The sequence below is a fragment of the Calliopsis andreniformis genome, chromosome 10 (assembly GCF_051401765.1).
Source record: "Calliopsis andreniformis isolate RMS-2024a chromosome 10, iyCalAndr_principal, whole genome shotgun sequence".
In the NCBI taxonomy this organism is placed as follows: domain Eukaryota; kingdom Metazoa; phylum Arthropoda; class Insecta; order Hymenoptera; family Andrenidae; genus Calliopsis; species Calliopsis andreniformis.
Window position 1 is genome coordinate 16,053,529 of NC_135071.1, and position 23,514 is coordinate 16,077,042.

Below are 23,514 nucleotides of genomic sequence, written 5' to 3' on the forward strand. Positions count from 1 at the left end.
GCTGTAAACGTCTCGGCAAATAGGGATGCATGCGTGCTGCCACTGCAACGACTCAATTCGCCTACTGCTCCCGCCAGCCTCAATTAGACACTTGAAATTTCAGCGTTCTGAAGGGGCGAATTCAGGACATGCAAACTATGGACTATTTTCTGTGACAATTTTATAACTATTTTTGAGTGAATTATTTGGTAGTATTTTAGAATCTGAATTTTGTTAGAAGATAATTTTCTAAGGGAAATTTTTCTCTGACTTAATTTCTTTTATTATGAAAATATTAATTTCATCGCGTGGACTTCAAAAGTGAGCTGTGAACTTAAATTTCTTGAATATATGAGTCGTAATATTTTGCTTTTATCTCTACAAATAAGAATTCAGTGAAAATTTACCAAATAGTTATATACCCAGATAGCACACATTCTGTCAGTGACATTCTATCATGACACATTCTGTAGACATACTGATTTTTAACATCAGACGTGTCAGAGAAGTCTTTCGGACATTTTTAGAACTTCATCGAGTGTCTTTAAACCCTTTTAAGACGTCTCTGTACTATTTGGGTAAGCATGTGTGTTATTCTCCAAGTCAAATCGACAATATTTCTCTAAAACTGCATTTACATGAGGCAACTTCTGGCCAGGTATCCTGAAGTCGATTAAAGTTGTCCGTGTAAATACAACTTCAATCAAGTTGAAACGATTTTCCAGAATAGTATAAACTACTCAATTGAACGACTCTAAATCAGTCAACTCACTCAGCGGCCCAAGAGTTGTCTAATATAAACGCAGTTTAACCCTCATAGAAACTCTTAATAGTAAAACCTGCCGCGCTCCAAGCACGAATCAATTGACGATCATAAAATTTTCGGCTGGCACGATGCTATCTGGCAGCAACAAGTTAAACATTACGCGCCGTCGGTGTTTAGATCGCGATACCAGGTGCGTGCAGGCCGAGCGCCTAAGTTTTACGATTTCCTCCCGATGCGACCGAAGTGGACTGCAATTAGCCCCGTATCTGATCGCGTTAAATTTCGATTGCGATCTCTCCTACTTAACGTTTCAATCCCTCGATGACGAACTCGCGTGAAGCCAGCGCCGCTTCACAATTACCCCTTATCAGATCCATCGAATCGTCTCACGCAGCGCTCCCTCGACCGTCTCGTCTCCGCCATCCTGCCGAATTTATATCCTAGAATAAACCGCGGAGACACGCGAGACAATCGTCAGGCGGCTCGGAGCGGAAGCGACGCCCCCGATCCGCGGCACGAGGGATAACGAGGGTGGATCAGCGGCGCAATGGGATCGACGTGGATCAGAGGAAGATCAAACGGCGCTCGGCTCGTTAGAGGCGGGGATCGGGCGAGCTTCTCGCGGTTTCGCCGCTCGAGACGATCACGAAGGACGTCCTCTCGGGCGCAGGAAGTGGTCGCCTTAAATCAACGACTCGCAAAGGAAATGGCGAGTGGTAATTGAGCCATAACCCTCGGCCGGCGAACACACAAATATTTCAGCGCCGGGAGCTCGCTCATAACTTAGCCCTCATAATTAAGATGCGCCGCGCGGACTCCGGGACCCGCTGGAACCCCCTGCTCGCGTCGTACGCGCGAGAATCCTTGCTTGAAAAAGGACCAGCGGGAGCACCCACGACCAGTCCGCCTGGAACGTTCTCACGAAAATAGATGTGACCCGTTTTGAGCCTCTGACTCTCGAGCTTCGAGGTCTTTCGGGGAGCTTTTTCAAGAGGCTCTGGATTAGGCTGCTTTGGAAGGGAGTGTTGGGTGGGTTAGAAAAATTATACAGGCTGTTCTAGAACTGATGATGCAAGTGAAAAGGGGGTGATTATTTACTGTACAAATTTCATTTTAATAATTTGTAGGACTGATCTTGCACAGATTATCCTCAAAAAAAAAAAGAAAAATAGGTCGTAATAAGGAACTGTTCCCTCACTTCCTCACTCACTAAGAACCCACAAACTTCTCAAACTAAACTTCATTTCCCCCAAAAAGAAAATCTGCAAGTATCGACAAGCAAGATGCTCAATTTTCCCCAACAAGAAACTAACTTTGGATGCACCTAACACAATAAACTTCAGTTCTCGACAACGTTCATAAGCATCCAAGAGAAAAAAGTATTTGCACAATTTCTTTATCCCGAGGATAAGAATACCCTTTAATCAGACCAGCGAGCAGCCACCCCCAGAGATCGGGCGACGCGACGATAACGAGGCCGTGGGACATAACTCGGTGCCTCCACCGTGTTACGATCTAAGAAAGGGGCCGAGAAATACTGCGACACCGGGACGGCTACCGATGATGCATGTCCCAGAAGTGCGAGAGAGCCTGTGCACGCGTATTATGTTACCGCGCAACGCACCGCTCTCCGTGTCTACCGTGCGTGCATCCCCGGGCCCAGGTCATGACTCTATCATATTTATGTCCCAGCCGGGTCGTTCCTGAGCCCCAGGAACGTCGAAATTCCGAGGGACGTGGACCGTAGATCCGGGGACAGATAAACGACGATCTTCGATGGGACGTCCTCTTATCTCCGCCGCGGTCTAATCAGTCCCCTCGAGAGGAGCCGATTAGGGGGCGCAGAGGGGTAACGAACGCCGCCGAGGCCGCGCGCTTTAGGGCCTGATTTCGAAGATACCCTCGGGACGCTGCATTCCTCGGGGATAATAGCAGTTGGACTCCTTTGGGCTTATCGAGTGTCGCGGCGGTTCCCTTTTGGTAGCTGGACTTGGATTGTCTGTGGCTTGAGATGCTTCGAGGGAAGAGGGAATAGGTGATAGGAGAGGAGGCTGGGGTTTGAGATTTCGGGAGGAGGGACAGTGTGGAGATTAGGGAGGAGAGAGTTGAGGAGTGAGGAGTTGGGGAATTGATGAGAGTGGTTGGGTAGAAGAGTCTCTAGTATGGAAATAATAGTATGCAAGTAGAGAAGGTACGAGTCGTGTTTCATGAATAGTCTTCTGGAAAGCATTACCCTTAATGCTTTTCAGTGGACTTTTCATGAGACATGAATCGTACGCAACTAGTGAAGCCAAGACGACCGTCATCATACATGTACACATACAGTTCTACTGCGGAGTCGAGTTGGCTGTAGGGCTTCACGGTAGAACTGTGTCTGAACACTGTGATAATCGTCTTAGCTCCACTACTTACGTATCTCTCTATTACTATCATTTTTTCCATGCAAGATTTGGAAGGAATCTGTTTGAGTAAAAGTGTCTGCTTATGAGAAAGGTTTGCACTTGAGTTAAACATTTAAATTTCTTTATTAGACATATAAAGAAATTTGAAGGGCTTAATGGGGCCACGCCCCAGGCACAAATAGCTCCATTATTTCAAGCAAAAAGAAAGGGAGCACGATATCTCGATGTCGTAGATGCCATGAGAGATAGCTGAACCAGGCGTATTTGTCCCGCGACACCTGCACGCAGGACACTTCATGTATCAGCCGCGGGATGCGGCCGAACGCAGCGAGAACACGAATGATAGCTCCTCTGTGCGGCGATATACCTTCTCGCCATTATCAGATTCACAAGCAACGACGCCCCGCTAAGAGTCACTCGACCGTTCGTGTTACAACTACCGTCGTATCAATTCTTTTGCCCCCGTGGTATTAATTCTTGATAATATTGCGCGGCTGTTGCTGTACAGTCATCTTACGAACTATGGATAGAGTAAGATGTTCGTTTTCTTTCTTGATCAGGCAGATGGGTTCTTCATTTTATCGACGAGGACCTTAAAGTGTTAATTGTTGAGAATTTCTCAAGTCAAGAATAGATGTAAATTTTAAAATTCATGAAGTGAGGGAATTCAAAGTTACAAATATTAAAAAATGTGTGAATTCAGAAACTTGATAATTCGAAAATTCGATAAGTTTGAATTTAAGTTTGAGAGTTATGGAACTTAAAATATTTGAAACTTGAGAACTTGAAGTATTTAACAAATTCTCTTCGTAAAAGATATTCTACAGTCCCCAGTATTACCACTCTCCAAGTATCAATAATTATTCTCGAAGGCATACTCCGAAAGAAATTCTGAATTCCTTGGTCCCTGAAGCATCTCGTGGTCCTCCAGTTCGCACCAGCCTCCCCTGTCATCTTCCATCAGGCGACGAGCGAAGTTTCATGGCCCTTAATTCGTACAGGATGCCAGCGACACGTTCGCGCATATAAACCCCGTTCTGCATACGCCTCGCCAGGGATTCGTACAGGGTTTTTACGAGTGTCTGGGTCGTTGCTCATCGTTACTCCTTAAGAGGATTCGGCGTAGCTCCGCAGGGGGTCCATCTCGCGGGGCCCCGCAAGGTCACGACGAGTCGTGTGTCCACCACGGAATTGCGAGTGTCACCATATAAACCATCCCCGCAAAAGTATCGGGTTACTGCGATCCTGGACTCCTCCGACTACCCTTCTTTCTCCTTCCTGCTCTCTGCGCTCCTTCAGCGACCAGATGAATGGCTAGATTGCCGCTGGGTGCTGCTCGAGGCGTCCCTAAGTTACCTACGACCTCTGGAGTTTTCCTTTCTCGCGTGGTTGTTTGAGTGGTTTAATTGGATGGAAGGTTGCGTCACTTTTAACTTCGAGGAGGATTGGGGATCTTTAGCCTTGGAGAAGGTGACACGAATGTCTCTCAGTTTTTATTGGTGAAAATACAAGGGTGGGTTTATGTGACTGTGGTGGAGTGTGTATAGAGGTTGTAAAATGAAAACACTTCTGATATTCTTTTCCTGGGAAAATAATTCTAATGTTAATATTAGCTAGGTACTCTTTTTGAAGTATCGTGTAGCGCTGCAAGCTACTCGAGGCTTAGCCCTCAACTAGTATTCTAGAACTACATTTATTACTGTGGTTAATAACGCGAACACAGTAGAATAAGTGTTTGAGAGTGCCGATTGAAGTCTATCTTGCTGCTTGAGAAAAAATTAAATTTCTCAAGTATTTTAGAGTCCCCTTCGGGATTAGCTTCCACACTTCAGGGGATCCTCACGAAGGCTCCAACTAATATCTCGACGATCATTGCTTCACGGCCCAGAGCGGTCTGAATTCTTTCCATAATTTCCATTTTAAACATTCTCCGTAGACACTTGAATCTCCGACGTCTTCTAACCAACGCTACTCCTAACCACCGACCATAAAACCCTTCCTTCTGATATAATAATCGCGGAATAGACTAGGAAGCGAGCTATCTTCCGACTAGTCTAATCTGATTATTGATCTACGAAGGAGAGGTAAAAAGGGAGAAGGAGGAACGCGGCGAGAAAATATAAACTCGACGGGGAGACACGGTGCGTCGCGTGATACGCGGGGTACCTAGCCAGAGGGTACGTAGCTCATCTCCACCAGCGCAATAAATACACGTGATTACAATATTGCTTGACCGTAACTCAAGCGAGTCTTCCAGTACGTGTGCTGGTAGGTAGTCGATGTGAGATGTTTCTACTTTACCTCTACGATGATTTACAAATATTGAATTTCCACTTCCAATGTTAGCAAAAACTGAGCTGGCTGATGGTTGCCCCTTTGTGCTCTTTTAGGGTTAATTTCACTTTCAAATTAATTTTAAGATACTGTATTCTTTATAAGACACTGCGTTGAGAGGAACTCAGAGTCCCTGTTTTTCGACCTCTCAAGTAGAAGATCCTCTTAAGGCTGGCTAACACGATCCTAATCTACTTACCACGAAATCAGTGCAAGAAGCTCTTCTAAACCATTTTCACCCCCACAATTCTCACCGAACTCTTCCTAAAATGGTCTCCAGATATTTTCCTAAGGCGATAGAAACCGTGGACAATAAATTAGGCCTGCTGGGTCCGTGGGTGTTCGTAAATGGGCAGCTTGACCATGTCCAGAGACGGATCGATTCGTTATTCGTTCTTGTTCCACTTGTACCTTTAGGAAGTAATAGTCTTGGCGACGGTAGCCGCGAGGCTACTCGACCGACAATCTGGATACAAATTTTCCATCGTTGGGGGCGTCCCTCTTTCTGGGATCGGCTGATACCGCGGTTATCGCAGCGCGACACAGTTGCAACTGCGCCGAGAGAGACGCGTGCACGCGTCGCGTTGCGTAAGGCTGGTAACGATGCAATTCTGCACCGTTTTCTCAACTATTGTCTGGCATGGTTGCTCGATGAGCGGCCGCGGCGTTTTATCGATACATCAGCGGGTTTTCACGGTGCACGAACCGAGGGACGTTTTCCTTTTGAGTATTCTTTGTTGGAGAGCCTCGCGGCTGATGCTAATGGCGATGAGGACTCGCGATAGGGAGCTTGTTTGCTTTGCTAAGTTATTGGCGGTGATACAAGGAATATGACAGGTTTATGCCAACTTCTTGTGGGGGTACTCCCGCAAACGCGACAGCTAGGGAGTCGGGCTGGAGATTATCAGATTGGGATCTGGCGATTTGGCGAGGGACAAGAATTTGTGGAACAGGTAAATTAGGTAATTCACTTTTACTTAAGAAGCTGAATTGTCACTAATTACATGCTCTATTAGAGTGGCGCCCTAGGACACGAGGATACAAGTTTAGTAAAGAGATAAATAATTGACAGCGTTGTCAACTACATCCAAATACTATCTGAAGGATTCCATGTAGTACCTCAGAAATAATTCCAGCGCAGAATTTAGCATTCTTTCACGAACAAAATTCCTCAACCACTGTACATAAGTTGTTCTCTGACATGTTTTCTCACATGAAAGATTCAAGAATTAGCTACCACAGAATTAGCTGCTCAACTGTCAATGTAAATAAATTTGGTAAAATGTTAAATTTCTTTAATCCCTATCAGAGTTTCAAGTAAAATATTTGTATGACTATTTCATCTATGAGGACTTTAATAGCCAATAAGTATCATTAAATCTCTACTTTTCCAACTTTGCAAAATCCTTCGAATGCTTAAGAGCAGTACTGTAGATGCTCCTCAAGTCCTGTCGAGTTATCAGTGATCCCCGAAGCCACAACAAATTTAGAACAACTTTAAAAGCAAACAGCGTCCCCAATTATGATCACACTTCCCACGCGAACCCATAAAACATTTCCTGGGGAACATCGAAGAAACGTCGAGCGTACGTCGCGAGGCAGAGAGGTATCGGCACGAACGTATCGCTCTATTACTGGACGATACAGGAAGCGAAGGCTGTTGAACGATTTTCGCATAATCTCTCTCGCGAGCCGCTCACGCTTGCTCGCCTCGGCCCGTTGCATCTTCGTTGATTTTCTCGTCTGCCTGTCGGCTGGGCGTGTTTTATTTTATGAATAATGTAGCGACAGCCTACTGGTGGATACGCTGGACACCGCTGCGCGTGGGACGCTGCCGCCGGCGTTTGCATTAATCTAGATCACGGGCATTATATTATCCCAGCGTCTTGTTGAGCTGTCCCCTTTGCAGCAGCCACCGATCCTCGGATTTTCTCTGTGTCACCGACGACGTGACTTTCGTTACTTCATTCTCTGGCATTCCACTGGGGCGATCTTCATTGTTGTGTGTATTGCGCTAGAAACGAGGCTTTTGTGGTGGACTAGTTTCTGGAGAGCGTGGTGTGAGGAGGAGAACAAATGTTAAACTGGAGGAGCTTCTAGGATGCACAGAACTAACACTGTTGCAAATGACTCCACACGAAAATTTAAGAAAGTTGGAGCCAGGGTTTTGAAAACAGTGAGATCAGTTTGTTGTGCAACAGTTTCCACTTTTTTAGAATATTCTTGCGTTTTTGTTGTGTGCTTCGAGGAAAAAGCTTGCAACAGTATAGTGTAGAATAAGGTAACAGGTGTACAATTGTGTAGAGTAATGTTGTGTGTTGTATAGAACAGTGTCGAGTAGAGCAGTGTATCGTATTTTGTGGAATAGCGTAAAGTAGTCTTGCGTACTGTGAAAAATAGCATCTAGTAGTATTCTATAGAATAATTCCGAGTAGTATAGTATACAATATAGAATAGTGCAAAATAGTAGAGTGAACAGTGTAAAATAATGCAGTATAGAATACTGTACGATTATTTAAGACAGTGTAGAACAGTGTAAACTGATTTTGTTACTTACATAAAACAGTGTATGTGGCGTGTAGTGTATCACAGAGAAAAAAAAATATTTCTCACCTTCCTTTAAAGTAGCATGCAAGAATTCAATCACTGACATCAACAGTCCCTCTCACCAGAAAGCACTCCACCATCTCACAGAAATTATTACCATTACTGTACGCCTTGTATACACGAAGACAATCTCTTATCTATCGACCGTAGTCGTACCAAAAAAGGCAACAACAAGAGGGTGTCACGAAGAAGGAAGCAGGACACGTTTCACGTCTCGAAAAATCACTTCGAAGCACAGTTTTCCCCGTTGCGAACGCTGGTCACGTCCGTTCGGACGAGGACACCTCGCGATCGGTCGAATCTTTTCGATTAGAGACTGGCGGCTGCGAGGAAGGACGCGGCAGCGGAACGTTTATCGCGAGATGCATTAATTACGCCGTCCACGGGAATCCCGAGCCGAGGAGGACAAGCTTTATCGTGGAAATAATAATTTACAGCATCGCGCGAGAGAGGCTTAACCACGCCGCGGTCTGTCAGAAGCGTAGCGAGGACACGACTTGACTTAAGATCCATTGCATGATATAAAGTAACAATCGGTATTTTAAGTATCATCCTCGAGAATGTTCGTTTCATTATGACAGCATTAATAGTGGTGTAGAATATTACTGAGTGTTGCTCTACTTTAGGCGAGGGAGGTAGGGTGTATTAAGGGATGGAAAAAATATTTAGACACAACAAGACTCATGCAATAGATTATATGATATATTTAACTTCATGTTGTCGAATATTCTTACATATTAAAAGTCGATTATTTCGCGAAAGATATCTTTAATCATTTATTTCTCAAAAAGAGTAGAAATTTGCGCCTTACTACTTTCTGAGACGATCCTCTTGGACGATCCCCACTACAACTCAAAAAGATCTGATCAAAATGCTCGCGAAACAGTTCGTAGGTTCCCCTAGCAATAAGAAAGGAGGCCTCGGGGGAAGAAAGCAGCGCGAGAGGGCCAAAAGAAAGGGGAGGAGTAAGAATCGTGAAATCCACGTGCTCCGCGGGTGCCGAGTGTGCGAACGCGCGGCAAGTGGTCCCCGCCGCGAGTAGTCGCGCGTCATAAAAGATTTCCGACTCTTTGTGGCGGACTGTTGCTCTCCGCTCCTCTGTTTAGGAGCGACGAGCACGACCCTCCCGTCCCCGGTTAGAATACTCTCGCGCTCGCATTGTATAATAATGTATCGCATATGGCGCATCTTGTAAAACTCTGCGGGCGTCCTCCCCTCCGCCTGGGACGCGGATGTGCGAGGAAGGACGGATGGAAGCTGTGAATGAAGGTTATTCCCGGTCGACGAGGGCTCGTTCATTCATCCATTGGTCGGCGGGGCTCATAGGGAGGCCGAAGACACGCTCGACGAGCAAGGAACCGCCGAATAACACCGTCTGACCCCCTCCGTTCTCCTTTTCCTCACCATTCGGCATTTTTTTCCTTGGCTCGCTTTTCAGGGGCCCCGCGTTTTGCCCCGAGGTGTTCGAACCTGCGACGCGATTAGCGGAGGGAACTGTGATGGTTTAATGAAGCGAGGAGGCTTGCAGGATGTTTGGGGCTTGACTCGAGGCGGGAGCTTGAGGATTCTATGCGGTCTTGGGGTTTACGAGTTTAAGGCGAGGGACTGCCTCGTTGCTTAGCTTCGACTGGTTGAGGATGTTGGTGATAGAGAAGAGGAATAGAATTCTTTGGGTGTATATTGATTTGTGATGAGGGGATAGTGTGGGTTTGCTGTATTTGGTGTCTGTGTATAATGTGGATTATTCTACTTAAGATTATTCTGTTGCTTTGCTGCAAGATTCTTGGAAAATCTAGTTTTAACTAACAACTTTTTTCATTACTTTCTTGTTTTTTCTTGTATCTGCTCTTTTACTTCTCCTTAAAAGTCTTCTATAGAGATTCAACGAGGATTCGAATTCTAAAGAATGACTACAGACCCTCTGTCCCAAAATATTTGCAAGAACCCACCGCGGAGGGCCATGCAAATAAAACAGTCCAGTAGCAAAACAGTCAATAATACAGCACGCAACAAAGAATCACAAAAGACAGTTCCCCTTGCGGTGCACCTTCAGGCGGATCTCGCGTGCACCTCAAACGTGAACTCGCTGGAGTTCAGAATAGGGTCACTCGATTACCCAACACGGTTCGACGGATCCGATTAGGTGAAAATACCGCTGGTCCCGCTGGGTGCAAACCAGACCACCGTGGCTATTGTGCGCGCAGGATGTGTACCATGATTGGGCCTGTCAATAGGATCAAGAACGATAACAATGTGCCTCGAGTCAAGAGATCCTCGACAGCCCTGCAAACCCGCTGTGGCTAATCCATTAGATTAGGTTTAGGTTTTGCTTGGCTGAGTCCCTGGAACCTTTGCACCTTGGGAAGAGGTGTTGACAAGGCTTGACGGTAACTCTCGTGGACACTTGAATGGGACTTAAGACCCCGTGGGTCTTATAGACGTACATTCTAATGGGACTTTGAGACAGAGGCTTTTTCGTTCGATTCGACTGCGTTGGCTCGCTCGCCGAGACGTGAAATTAGAGAAGAGGATTAATTAAGTTTGCTAGTGGCTCGAATGTGGATGTTACTGAATAAAGGGGAGCTGGGAAGGTTGATAATGGTATTAATTAAAACCACGAGCGATTCTTAATTTTGTTTACTTTATTTAGCCTCTGTATCGAGTGTATCAGCGCGTACACTGGATCGACGTGTTCCCTTTTAGATTCTAAATATGCAGCGTTGTTATTCCATCCCGAAACAACGAAACTCGTTACGCCGCTTCGGCTCGCTTTTCCCGCTGCGATATCTGATCATTGCTCTCCATTTTCTCGTTTTCCGATCGCTCAGATCGTTGCTCCGCGGTGCGTGCACGATTTCGCGTGGCCACATCCTCCTTTTGTTTTCCACATGTTTCCACATTCGCTGCGTCGATATCTGTGATCTCTGCAAATCATTGTTCCGCGATGCGTGCTGACGTGATTTAAGGAAATCTTCCGGGTCCAGGTGTCTTTTCCGTCCTGGGACTTTGGCTGGAATTAGTAATGCTAATAATACAGTAGCAATACTAAATATTATATGCTATATTTTTGTTACATATTTTAGAAAGTTAGGTCTGAGTTTACTTGCTGTAACTCTTCCACAAAAATTGAAACATCTCTAGAATTCTACTCCATGTATTCAATAATCCTCCATCACAAATTTATAAATCACTGTGCCAATCAGAAAGTACCTTACCCTGTAAGATACCTTAGACCTTACAGAGACCTACCTTAAACCTACCTTACACCTAAAAAAAAAAAGGAACATGTTGAATCAATCATAGGTTCCATTTCTAACAAAACCACAACCTATTTCTGATGCAACCATACACGTTCTTCCCTCAGAAAACTTCACATCCTCCCGCCAACACCTCCAAACCCCTCAAACACCCTCAACCCCACCTAAAACCAGCCAACACACTACCAAAGACTCAAACTTCATCAAACTCAGTCTCCTGTCTCCTCTCCCGACTCCTTGGAGTCACCTCAAGGCTCCAGCCACAGTTCAGGCCAAGAACAGGAGCTCTCCAGCCGAAAACTCGTGCGTACGTGTTCGAGGCGCCTCGAGTAGGGCGTCCCCGTGTAAATACGTGGAGCGAGTTCCCTGGGACTGGATCCGACGCGGCGGATCAGGGTTATAAGATCGGCCACATCTCTATCTAGGTTCTTTAGTACGGCAGCGAGGGAACGTAATATATTTGGTAGGTGGAGAGTGAGATAGGTGGTTAGGTAGGTAGCCCTGGTGGATGTCGGGTAGATAGTCGACCGGCTTCGGTAATGGAGACTGCAGGGTGCCGCTAATGCAGTAGCGATGTCACGGTGCCCGTTGCATCGGTATATTCCTTCCCTTTCCGGCCTTTCGCTCCTCCGCTTACCATACGCGTCCCTTCTTACCTCGCCGATATCACCGAGAGTTCTACGTGTCCCTCCTCTCTCTCTGTCTCGTCCCCTGGTCCATCCGTCGGCCTCCACCCGAGGTGATCTTCCTCTCCGCGCTGTCTCCGTCTGGCGCTCTTTATCTGCGCCCCGCGGCCTTTTTTCTCGATTTAACGGAACCCTATCTGGGGGACAGGGCGGATATCTGGACGATGGGAAACATTCTGCCCCGTGGATGTGTAGTTGCATCGTTTAAAGTGAATGGAAAAATGGGCGCCGCCTGTGTCCCGCAGTTACGATAATTTCTTGGTTATTTTTGTTATGGCCGCCCGACGCGCCCTGTCGGCGAACGTTGCGCCTCGCTCGATTTCTTGGATCGTTAATTGGCCGACTACATGGAGGAAATATGCTCGGTTGCGAGCTTTGCGCGGGTTCTGTGGGGAAAGTGTGGCGTGGGTTGAGGGATTTTTTTGGGGGGATGGAGTATCGTTTGGGTGAAGACAGTGGGGGGTGTTGTGGGTCATGGGGTGGTTTTAGGAAATAGGAAATAGGAATTGGGGTTTAGGAAATCAGGTGTAGCTTATTAGAGCGCTGTTAGTGTTCACAGTAGACCCAGTTTATACGTATAGAGAGGCTATATAAATTATAATGTTGCCTCCATACAAGTTCTATGGTATACTCATGTCTCCTTGGACCCATTTTTTTTAATCACAAATGGACGCAGTAGTTGTACATACAAGGATGCTTCAGTATATAATAGAACCTCGAATAACTACGTCTTGAAACTTGAACTGTGATCTGACATGTCCAAGCAGACTACTACTGCCCTACTTCAAAAATAATAAAATTAGCCATCAAGAGGGTCCTTCAATTTTGAAGGACCTTGATTCTATTGCTGCCTCGATACTAGCACAGTGATGCAACATTGTCCCGATACTTGTGACTTTCTTGCACCTACTTTTTTAACCAATGTACTCAAAATGTGAAATACTACTGAAATACTACATTTCAAAAATTACACTATTTTTAAATAACTTCATATTGGTGGGTTTGATCGAAAACTTCTAGCCAGAGGTATCACACTAACAATGGAACTCTGATGAGAATCTTCTTATATCTTTAAATAACCCTTTGCTCTTTTCTTGCAGGATGTTCGGCAGCATGAAACGTTGCGCCCGCTGCCAGGCAGCGATCCTAGCGTCAGAACTAGTGATGCGAGCCAGGGAGCTCGTTTTCCACGTGCGTTGCTTTTCCTGCGCTGCCTGCGCGGTGCCTCTGACCAAGGGCGACCACTTCGGGATGAGGGACGGCGCGGTGCTCTGTCGGCTGCACTACGAGATGGGCGCGGAACTGCACCCGTCCCAGAGCCCCCCAGTTCCGGTTTACCCACCAGGCCCCCACTACCCCGGTCAGCCGTTCCCCTCGCCAGAATTCCTCCATCATCACCACCACCATCCCTCCCATCCGCCGCATCCTCATCACTCGATGCACCCGCAGCATCCTCACAGCCACGCGAGCCCTGTCCCGCTGCAACCCTCCACGCCGTCCGTGCCTGACGCGGGCTCACCCCCCAAAGTACCGTACTTCAATGGCGCCGCCGTCGTTCCGCCGCCGAGACAGAAGGGCAGGCCCAGGAAGAGGAAGCCGAAGGATCTTGAAGCTATGACCGCTAATATAGGTGAGTGACGTGAGAGATTAGATCCTGGGGAAAGTCTGGGGTAGGGGTGAGAAAGGGGTGAGGATGGAGATCCTGCGTCGATGGTAAATGTCTGAGTGGTCAACCATGTCCTGGTGCTAGAACACTAGATATGAGACACTGATCTTGGATATTTGATTTTGAGTTTAGGTAAGAAATAGAAAATAGTGTATTCAGGGGTGGATACTGGGGAGGAATTCGGTGAAATTTGTGCAGGAACAGGGTGGCAACTGAAGCTTCAGTGTGTGTATACAAAAATATCTGAGAAGGTTGTTCACTTTCTGGGATATTTAATGTCTTAAGTATAGGGGAAACCTCGAGTATCTAAATATCGCGACAATCCAGTCACATTAGCTTCTCCCACACCAACAACATACCCACATCATCCTATTTCAGTGTCTTACCTCCAAATCCTCGTCGCCCAAAATTAACCAGCTCGTCTGAATTTCGCAAGAAGTTTGAAACCTCCCCGTCCTCGTCTAACAGGCAGTTAGCAGGCCCGACGGGGCCCCAGAGCACAAAGGACACCAGTAAATCAGCTTCCTGGTGTCTCGAGCCAGCAGAAAGAGTCCGCTTGTCGCGTGTTCGGCTATCGCCGCGGACGAGCCTTCTAATTATATTGCACGACGAGCTGTCCGCGTAACGCGGCTAATTTAGCGCCGTCGCTCGGCCAAAGCGTCGTAACCGCGAAACGAAGGAAGTCGCGGTGAATTATCGGCTCTTCCTCTCGGTATCATCAAGTTTTCTGTTGCGCGCGCCGCGCGTGGGGCTCGTAGCGGTTCTCTGTCACTACCTGCCAGGATTTTCATTATTCTCGCGGCTGTTCCGCGATGGCAATCGCCCTCCGTACGAAAATTCCACCGCGGTTGCCCCGCCGAGGGCTCGCTCGCGCGCGCGCGCACGCTGAGATACACGAGTCCGACTCTCTCCTCTCTCGGTGATTTACTGGCGCGCGTGGGCGTGCGGTGTTTGCCACCGAACCCTGATAAAATTTGTCGCCGCGACATAAATTCACGAATCCCGATCCCAGCGAAGCGTGTACGTGTCGCGCGTGGGCGGCGCGCCGCCAGCAGCTTCCTCCTCGCGAGGACTTAATTTCGATTGTTGACCGACCGTGGGAACGACCAGGCTCACCCGACTGTGAGGAGCGAATCTAGTCCCTCTTCCTCCTCGTTCCCTTCCTTTTTTCGCCTGTACCGTGAAGAAGATCGCGCATCCGCGGGGATCATCCTGCGCGAGGACCAGCCGATGACTGGGAACGATTCTTTTTGGTCGGTGGTCGTGGTAGGCCGGTTGGACCAGGCGCGAGAATTTATCGTCGGAAATAAAATAATTTGATAGGGGGCCTTGGTCCACTGGGCCTCTTTTCGCGCAAGGTCACCAGGTCTCTTGGAGCCTTTCCACCGTCCTCCACTTTGGGACTCGGTCTTTTTGCTCCGCGGCGCTGGTAATATCTGGGCTTCTTCTTGAATGAGACATCGCGGCTCTTTTTGGGGAATCGAGATTAGAAGCTGTGAGAGATACTCGGTTGGAGGAAGTTGGCTCGAAAGCCTGGGTCGCTGATAGAGTTGGCTCGGGATGGTAGTGATGGGTTGGATGTTGCAGGCTGAGTTGGGAGGCTGCTTGGAGCTCTTGTTTAACTTTTAGCATAACAAGGCGGGGTTACTTAAAGACTATTTTTTTATTACTCCATAATATTGTTTCTTTTACAATCAAATTGGAATTTCTCCATTTGCATATTCATTTGTCATATTTAACTCCTCAATCTACAAATTTTTAGTTTTTTAGGTAGGTATTTGTTTCGATATTCTGAACTCCATTTCCTGAAAATTTGTATTTGGAATCTGTCTTCACAAAATCGATCTCAAAATTCTATCCCAGGCTCCAAATTCACCTATAAATCTATACCCAAAGAGGCACTAATTAGTTTTCCAAGAAACTCTCCCAATCAAGTTCATCAAGTCGCACGATCCAGCTAGGTCCCCCGAGAAAAATCGCGTACTCCACTTTCCAAGGATCGATTCAGATCTATGGCGAGCCTCGTATCGCTCTCGATCTTATCGATCCTGCGGATTCATCGACTACCGAGTCCAGGATCGTTCTCCAGGACTGTCAAGCGTCGCTTTATCTTCCCCGACAGGTGAAGTCCCGAGGACAAGATAGGTATACCGGAATGAGGTATCGTGCCTACGAACTATTTGCTGCATAGAGTTGTAATTGGTCGTGTATCCACTGGTCTTTCGCATACGCTATCACCCTTCTTGTTTGCACTCGAGGAGCTAATGAGCTGTGATACACATCAAACAGCGCTAGAGTCGCGACCGGCGGCAGTGCCGCTTCCCGACGGTCGGTTCCTCGCGTTGCCTCTTGGCTGTGGCCATTGTTGCTTGGATAAGTCTGTGGCGAAACGTGAGGCAAAATGATATAAGTTGTATATAGGAAAAATTTGAGATTGTGCTTTTATTGAAGACTAGGTTGGAATTTTTATTTTAAAACTATATCTAGACTTAGACCTCAGAGCCAAAGTGTATTGAGTTTCATAGATAAGTGAACTTAATAACAGCATTGCCAGGAAGGACTCTACGTACAGAGACACATAACATCACATAGACTTCTATTCATACATATTCCCTATTTTTATACCCTCACTGCTTATACTATTTTTCTGTACAGTCCCTACGCCTAGCAACACTGCTTACTAGATACCTGCTCTGCTATCCAGATCTCTAAAATACACAGAACTACACATTAAGATGAAATATCTCAGAACGTGAACTTTGGACTTGCACTGTCCTCCAACTCCCCAATTCAATTACTTTCAATCCCCTCTGAAGTCTCGTATTTTCTCAAGTGAATTCTCTTTATACTGTCATCAGTTCGACAGAAAACGATTAGCCCAGAAGTAATCGACTTTGCTGCACGATTATTACAATATTGACACGAATGGTACCGAAAAGACGCACGGTCCTCCACCCGAGGCATAAATTCTCGAGCGGATCCAACCCTTTCGCCCGCGGAAAAGATCCCCCAGGCTGATACACCCGATACGGGCGGCTTCAAAAATACTCGCGACATCGGTGTTTAATTAAGACGCATAATCCGGATGTTGGGGATTTATGTTGCAGATTTGAACGCGGACTACATAGATATGCCGTTCGGTAGAGGCGGGCCAGCGACTCCCGGCATACCTGGCTCGAACAGCAGAACAAAACGAATGAGAACGAGTTTCAAGCATCACCAGTTAAGGACCATGAAGAGTTACTTCGCGATCAATCACAACCCTGACGCGAAGGATCTTAAGCAGCTTTCCCAGAAAACTGGCTTGCCGAAGAGGGTGCTGCAGGTAAGCTACGCCCTAGTGTCCCTTGTTCTAGTGCCTTTCTATAGGGAATCTGAGCATCTTGAGTCATAAGGAACGTGTTAATTTATTTAATCAAAATAAATTAAGCAATCTGTTAATTTATCTAATCGTAAGTGAAACATGAAAAAGGTGATAGGAGTAATTTGATAGATCTCTGAGGGATATTATCCTCAAAAGTATGTAAGAAACACTTCCCTGGATCCTCATAGCCACCAAGGAAGCCTCTCTCCCATCTCCATCACTTACCAATCGCGTCCACCCGAAGCGAGCAACATTGCCGTGCAATCGTCTCTCTGCGCAATTAAAACGAAATTTACAGGGTCGGTTCGCGGGAAAAATATTCGCGTCCGGCCTCCTCCAATTAGTGTAGCCCGTCAATGACGCATGACGCCCTTCATAGACGCTAAAAGTGTCCCTGGGTGCCGCTGCTTTCGGACAGATCGTATCGTCGGGTTGCTACTCGCGTTGCGTCGATCTACCAACAGCGCGGTGTCTTTGGAATTTCTACGACCGTGTTGCGTTTATTTCTGCGGCAAACGTTGAAACACACGGTGGCAGGTTAAAGATAGAAGGGATTGTTAGGACGCGCGAAGCCAGGGGAAAACTGTTATCTTCACGATCCCGTTCTACCGGCCCTTCCTCCGCGAGATCCTCCGCTGCAATCCTTCTGGGATCTCTTCGCGATCTTCTGGCTTGATTTTGGACGAACGGTGAATCATTTTTGCGGAGCGTGCAAGATTAATGCGACGAGCTGGGAGAGAGCAACGTTTTCTTGGAGTTGTTTCAAATGAATTTTTGCTGTTCAGAGTATTAGGGGATAGGCTATTTTTGAGGATGGGGACCTGAGATTGAGGGTGATCGAGAGATACTGGGGCAGCCTTTTTTGTTAGATTGTGGAATATTTTTTGAGGCCATGGGGACATGCTAAAAAGAAGAAGATGGAGATAGATAGAAGTAGGGAAATTTTGGATGGTTTAGCATCGAAGAATTTAGAGTCGCGAAATTCTGAGTAGTAATATTCAAATACTTGACAATTTCATTCCCACTCACTTAAAAGATGAAAATTCCAAAAGAAACTACACCATTCCACCCAACAAAGACTCAAATTCTCAACTACCACTGACAACCACGAATCTCCCTCTCCTCCCACAACTATTCACCCACAAACCAATGAATTCCTTCCCATCTAACTTCCTCCCAGAAATCTCAAAAGAATCTCAAGTCAAGATATTAATTACAAGCAACCTCCCCCAGAATCCTCCCCGCGAAGCGATCCAGAAAGCAATCCAGAAAGCAAGAAGCCGTTATCACCACCTTCCCAGTCCCTCTCACGAAACCTCGCAGCGCTCCCCCATCCATGGCCCGGAATAAAACGAGAAAAGCAGACGGTAGAAAGTCTCGAAGCGACTCGGTTCAGATATCCATCGGTCTCCTCGGAAAGAACAGCTCTCCATGGGCGGGGCGGAGGGGGTCTCCGCTTTCCAGGGCTCTGTAAAAAAGGTGGAGAGAAAAATCGCGGCTGGAAGATGGATAGCCGGTGGTTTCGATCGTTTTTCGTTCTTTTTCCCCTCTGGCGTCGGGGCGCGCGGCCGCTGCGTCGCTCCTATAAAAATATTCACGCGCGGACGCTCGAGACGCGCGCGTTTACCCGCTCGGTCGGCCGCGCGGGCCGCGCTTCTCCCAATTAGTGCGTGCTACTGGCGGCGCGGTGAGGTAAAAGAACCGCACGGGACGCGTGATATTTCCGTCGACGAGCCTGTGGCCTTTCCCCGTAATTATGGCCCTCCGTCAATCCGCCGCCGCTCAAAATCCGCCCGAGTTTTGCCGTAACGAGCGCGCCCTCGTTAACCCGCTACCGTTAAATTACATAGGCGAATCTATTTCGTCGGACCGTCGCGCTTTAATTCGCCCGGGGCCGACCATCGATCGCGGATCGGCTGATCGTTCGAGCCACTGAGTCGTGGAACACTGACGATTAGGCGACCAGCTTCTGGTCTTTCGTCTCGAGCCACGGCAAATTGCTTCCGGTTGTTTTCGAGGTACCTGCGCCCTTTTATGGGGAATTAATCTGCGAAGGTACCTTCGGGGGTTTTGGGAGCCCTGGGAGTGGATTAAGGTTGCGTTTAGTTTGGGGCGGGGTTGAGTTTCATTTGACTTGATTGGAGATTGAAGGGAGTTGGGTTTCGAGGAGAACTGATTCGAAGATTTTTTATTTTTCTGCGGTAGTTTAATTTTCTTGTTACGTACAGGGGGACTCGTATGAAGCTTACACGTAGTTATCTTTTAGGCTATAGGTAGTTTTAAAAAATGTTTTAAGGGAAACATTCCCTCTTTCGGGGGAGGTATCTTGAGGGTTATACATTTTCTGTAGGTAGATGTTTTATTTTAAACATTTTTTTAAATGAACTTAGGATTATTATAGTTTAGGACTATAGCTTAGAACTTTACACCTGTGAAAAATGTAGAAAAAGATATTACGCTTCTAATAAAAGTTCCTTTTTTCATAAATAATGTTAATCCAAAGGCATAAAAATATGGACAAGTAGCCTAGTGCTGTTAGAAGCTCACAAATTGTCAGCGAAAAGGTACAGAGGCAAAAGGGGTGCTCAGTTCGCTACAAGTAGTAACAATAAGTGTGAGCAACTCGACAACAAGGAAAATACGTGTGTGCCATCTTCATCTGTTCTTCCACGTAGCCAATCAGATCCACTGAGAACTTCTAAGCTCTCAACAATCCTTATTTATCTCCAACTTCACATTTCTACCCCCCTGTGAAGCCACCTCGTAAGAGCAAGTCTCCATTCCCTCCCCTAGAACTGAAATCCGCTTTGTCCTCATCCCTATTAAAAATTCCAGCACACCTCCACCCCTCCCAGCTTCCTCAGCGTCCACGAAGCCTCCCCAAGGCTCTTCCACAAACACACAAGGGATGGGATCCTCGAAAATCCTTTATGCCGAGTGCAATCTGTATCCTACGAATCCATGCAGACGCGTCGGTGACTCGATGGCGCCGGCAGCAGCCAAAGAAGATATAGAGAAAGGGAAAAGAAGCAGCGGGGTCGGTGTGGCGGGCCAGGGGAGGAGGAGAGCAAGCCAGCCTATTGTATTCGGTGCGGCGTAGGGTTCTTGGTCGCCATCTTGCTTGATATTGATCGCGAAACGCACGAATACTCGCTCGTTCGCCGCGGCTGCGTTCGTCGCCGTTCTCCTCTCTTCTCTACGCGGAACCTACAACCCACACACGCTCGCGACACGCACGCACGCAAGTGTGTAGGTGCGCGGGGTCGCGGGCTCGCCGCAGAAACACTCGTACGCTTCGACCACGAAGGGGAAGCCCACGTTGTGTCGGTTGGAAGTCTCTCCTGGCTTTCAGTCCGCGGGGGAGGAGACTATCTTGAAAATGGCGACGCGGATCCCGTGCATCGGGCCCGTCTTTTATCTATCGGGAACACAAGGGGGTAGAGAGCCGACGAGAGAATCGCTGCTGGCGAAAGGGACCAGGGGAGAGACTCGTGTGTCCTCGCATTATATATTGTCGCATTGTATGGACGATGTAGCTATCCTGGGCCTCGTGACGTGCCCTGCGAGCGTGTTGCATTTAAATTACTCCCTCCAACCCCCTCAGGTGCCACGCCGATGAAGATACATGTACGCCAAGGGAAAGCTTTTTCGTCCTGAATGTAACACTCGAGATAACTGCTTTGCTCGGAGCTGTGGCGAAGGACAGTGTCTTGATATAAGTTTGCGAGTTGACGTCGATTGTAGTTCTGCCTTGGTAGGAGGTTCGAGGTGCTCTCAGATCTATTTAGAACTAGTTTACTATTTTAAGTGATTCTCTTCGAATGTTTTCCATTAAAGAGTGTTGTCTCGATACAAGCACAATATAAGTATGTACAACATTATGTTAATAAGAGGCCAGTGGTACACTTAGATCTACTTGGATCTACAAAGTGATCAGTTCAACTAGAAACTCTCTAATGGGTGTTGGCAGCACAATGCTAACAGTAACAGAATTTAGAATAAATGCTGCCAACACTCAGAGGGTTTCCAAGTAAACTGATCACCCTGTATGTACATATCCTTCATCTTCATATTCTTAATCCTAGCTTGTAAAAAGATTCAACTTACTAATTAACTTGTATCAAAACAACACTCTCTTCACTGTCTTTTCTCCCAACATTGTAAAGAAAATAACAAAAATCTCCTCACTGACCCACTCCTCTGTTCACAGGTCTGGTTTCAGAACGCTCGCGCAAAATGGCGGCGCATGGTGCTGAAGCAGGAGGGCAAGTCGGACAAGTGCGACGGGGGTGTAGAGGGTGGTTCCCTAGGCGACCTGGAGCTCTATGGGAACAGCACTGGAAGCGGTGGGCCGCCGATGAGTCCTCCCTTCATGCTTGGTGGGCCTCACAGTCCCGCGTCCCTGGCGTCCCTGGACTGCGCGTGATCCACAGAATCTTGCTTCCAGGCCTATCGAACTGACTGATGCTCGACTCGCCAAGGTTCGCGTTCAAATAGCGCGCTCCTTTTCTTTCACGAGTGAGCCCGCGGTTCCAGTTGCTCCGTGGAGCGTCGCGACGCTGTGAATAATTTATTTTGTCGCGAGATAGCGTTCGGGGGCTCTGCGTCTGGGAGACGGGCTAATATCGAGGCGACTCGTCCTGGGGATCTACTCGAAGAACGCTCGATCGAAACCTGCGATATTCTATCGCGAAATAATTCACTTGATTGTCGATACTCGTTCCTTGAAGCCATTCGCTCTGTGGGATTGCAGATGGTGGGGGCAGAGAGTAGTGTTCATCACGAGGACCGAGCGTTTTGGTATCATAGTTGGGAGTGATTGGGTCTTACTTCGATCCCCAGTTGAGTCTCTTTTGATCAAGAGGAACTCGGGAAGAGGCAGCAGCAGGTAGCCTCGCGTTATAAACTCGCTTTACGATATTGTATCTTGAAGTTACTCAGAGCAATTAGCATCCGCTTCCACGTGCTCTTGGGCAGTTACCAGAGGAACTGTCTCCAGAAACACATCCCCCTCTATAAGTTCCTTACCCCCTCGCGAGTCTAAACCGAATAGCGCAATTCCAGAAAAGCCAGTAGCGTTTTTCCCCCTGAAACTCAGCTACTCTCAACCATAACCTACTCCACGAGCCTCGTCAACTATTCTCGCATCTCTTCCACAAGAACCCTCGGTTACTTACTCTCCAAGATCCCCATTTCTCGATCGAACAACCTCGACGATAGGGGCCTCCAATAAGAACACTAAAATCTGCTGCAGGACGATCGCAGGAGGGGCTAGAATACCTTGTATTTATTATATCCAAACTTCGTACACGCGCCGATTCGCGCGACTGGTAGCGCAGCTCCCAAATTAAAGTGGGGCGCCGACGCAGCCCCCGAAGAGCGTTTTTTGTAATTAGCTGTCGACGTCTATTTATTGGCTATAAGCGTTTTGAAGGTAAGCCTAGCTAAGGGTTACGAACTTTACCAGTGCTGTGTGAAAATCCAACGTTTCTAGGGTGTGCGGTGTGCGAGAGGGGTAGAGGGTGGGGGGGGCTAGCGGAGAACGCCAGTACCTTGGGTATCGGAGGATATAAATAAATATACATATGTACGTACATAATAATATATACGATTATTAGCGTTTGTACCGCCAAGGTGAATTAGACGACAAAGGCTCGTTCGAGAGGCTTCGATTCGACTCGATTTCTCTCGGATCCCGAGCGTCCCGACGCGAGGATCGTCGGAGTCGTAGCGTGTCGAGACGCAGAGCTTCGGCGGCGTGAGAGCCATCGAGAGGAGGCGAATTGTTAATTAAAGAGGGTGGGCCGCGCGCGAAACGTTGGGTTTTAACGTCGAATATATATATATATAAATATATATATACATAGTTATATATATAGATATATTATTTATAAACGAGTTCGGGCGCGTCGAGCGCGAGAACGACGGGTGTAATTATAATTATTGCTCAAAGAAACGAATGGGGTGAGTGTGAGAGCTAGAGAGGGGTGAGAAGTTAGAGTGCGTGTGAGAGAGAAAGGAGGAGAGAGAGAACGAAAGAGAGAAAGAGAGAGAGAGAGAGAGAGGATGAATCAAATCGCGCCCGATCGCGAATCCTTGGATCGTAATTTCACGTAATTTGTTGTAAATAAAGGACGTTCCTCGTGTTTCTTAAGGCACCGCTATAGGTTGTAGGGATTATAATTGCATTCGGTAGCGGTTCTGTTTTAGGCAAGGTAATAATGATGACGACGATTATTATTATTATCACTCCTATTATCGATATCCTTGTAACGAATGGAACGATTGTCTAATTTTACAAGATGATTTTTTCATTGAATATATTTTGACAATATACTTCGCCGTCTCTGTCGACTTCTTTCTTTTACGCCCTCAGCTGTCCCCTGATCGTACCTCTCCCTTGATAACAGGTCATCTCGAGGATACTTCAATCGTTAAAAAAGGTAAGAGAGA

At 47.1% G+C, this 23,514-nt stretch overlaps 1 protein-coding gene across 2 annotated transcripts in view; it reads left to right on the forward strand.

Moving 5' to 3' along the window:
• LOC143184399 (protein apterous-like) overlaps window positions 1-21,733 on the forward strand; it is a 46,676-nt gene extending 24,943 nt beyond the window's left edge. For both annotated transcript variants that reach the window (XM_076386596.1, XM_076386597.1), the window contains exons 4-6: window positions 13,132-13,661; window positions 16,805-17,022; window positions 21,272-21,733. In XM_076386596.1, the coding sequence (XP_076242711.1) occupies window positions 13,132-13,661; window positions 16,805-17,022; window positions 21,272-21,487 (964 nt within the window). In that variant the 3' untranslated portion in view covers window positions 21,488-21,733. The remainder of the gene's footprint in view (window positions 1-13,131; window positions 13,662-16,804; window positions 17,023-21,271) is intronic.
• The last annotated feature ends 1,781 nt before the right edge of the window (window positions 21,734-23,514 follow it).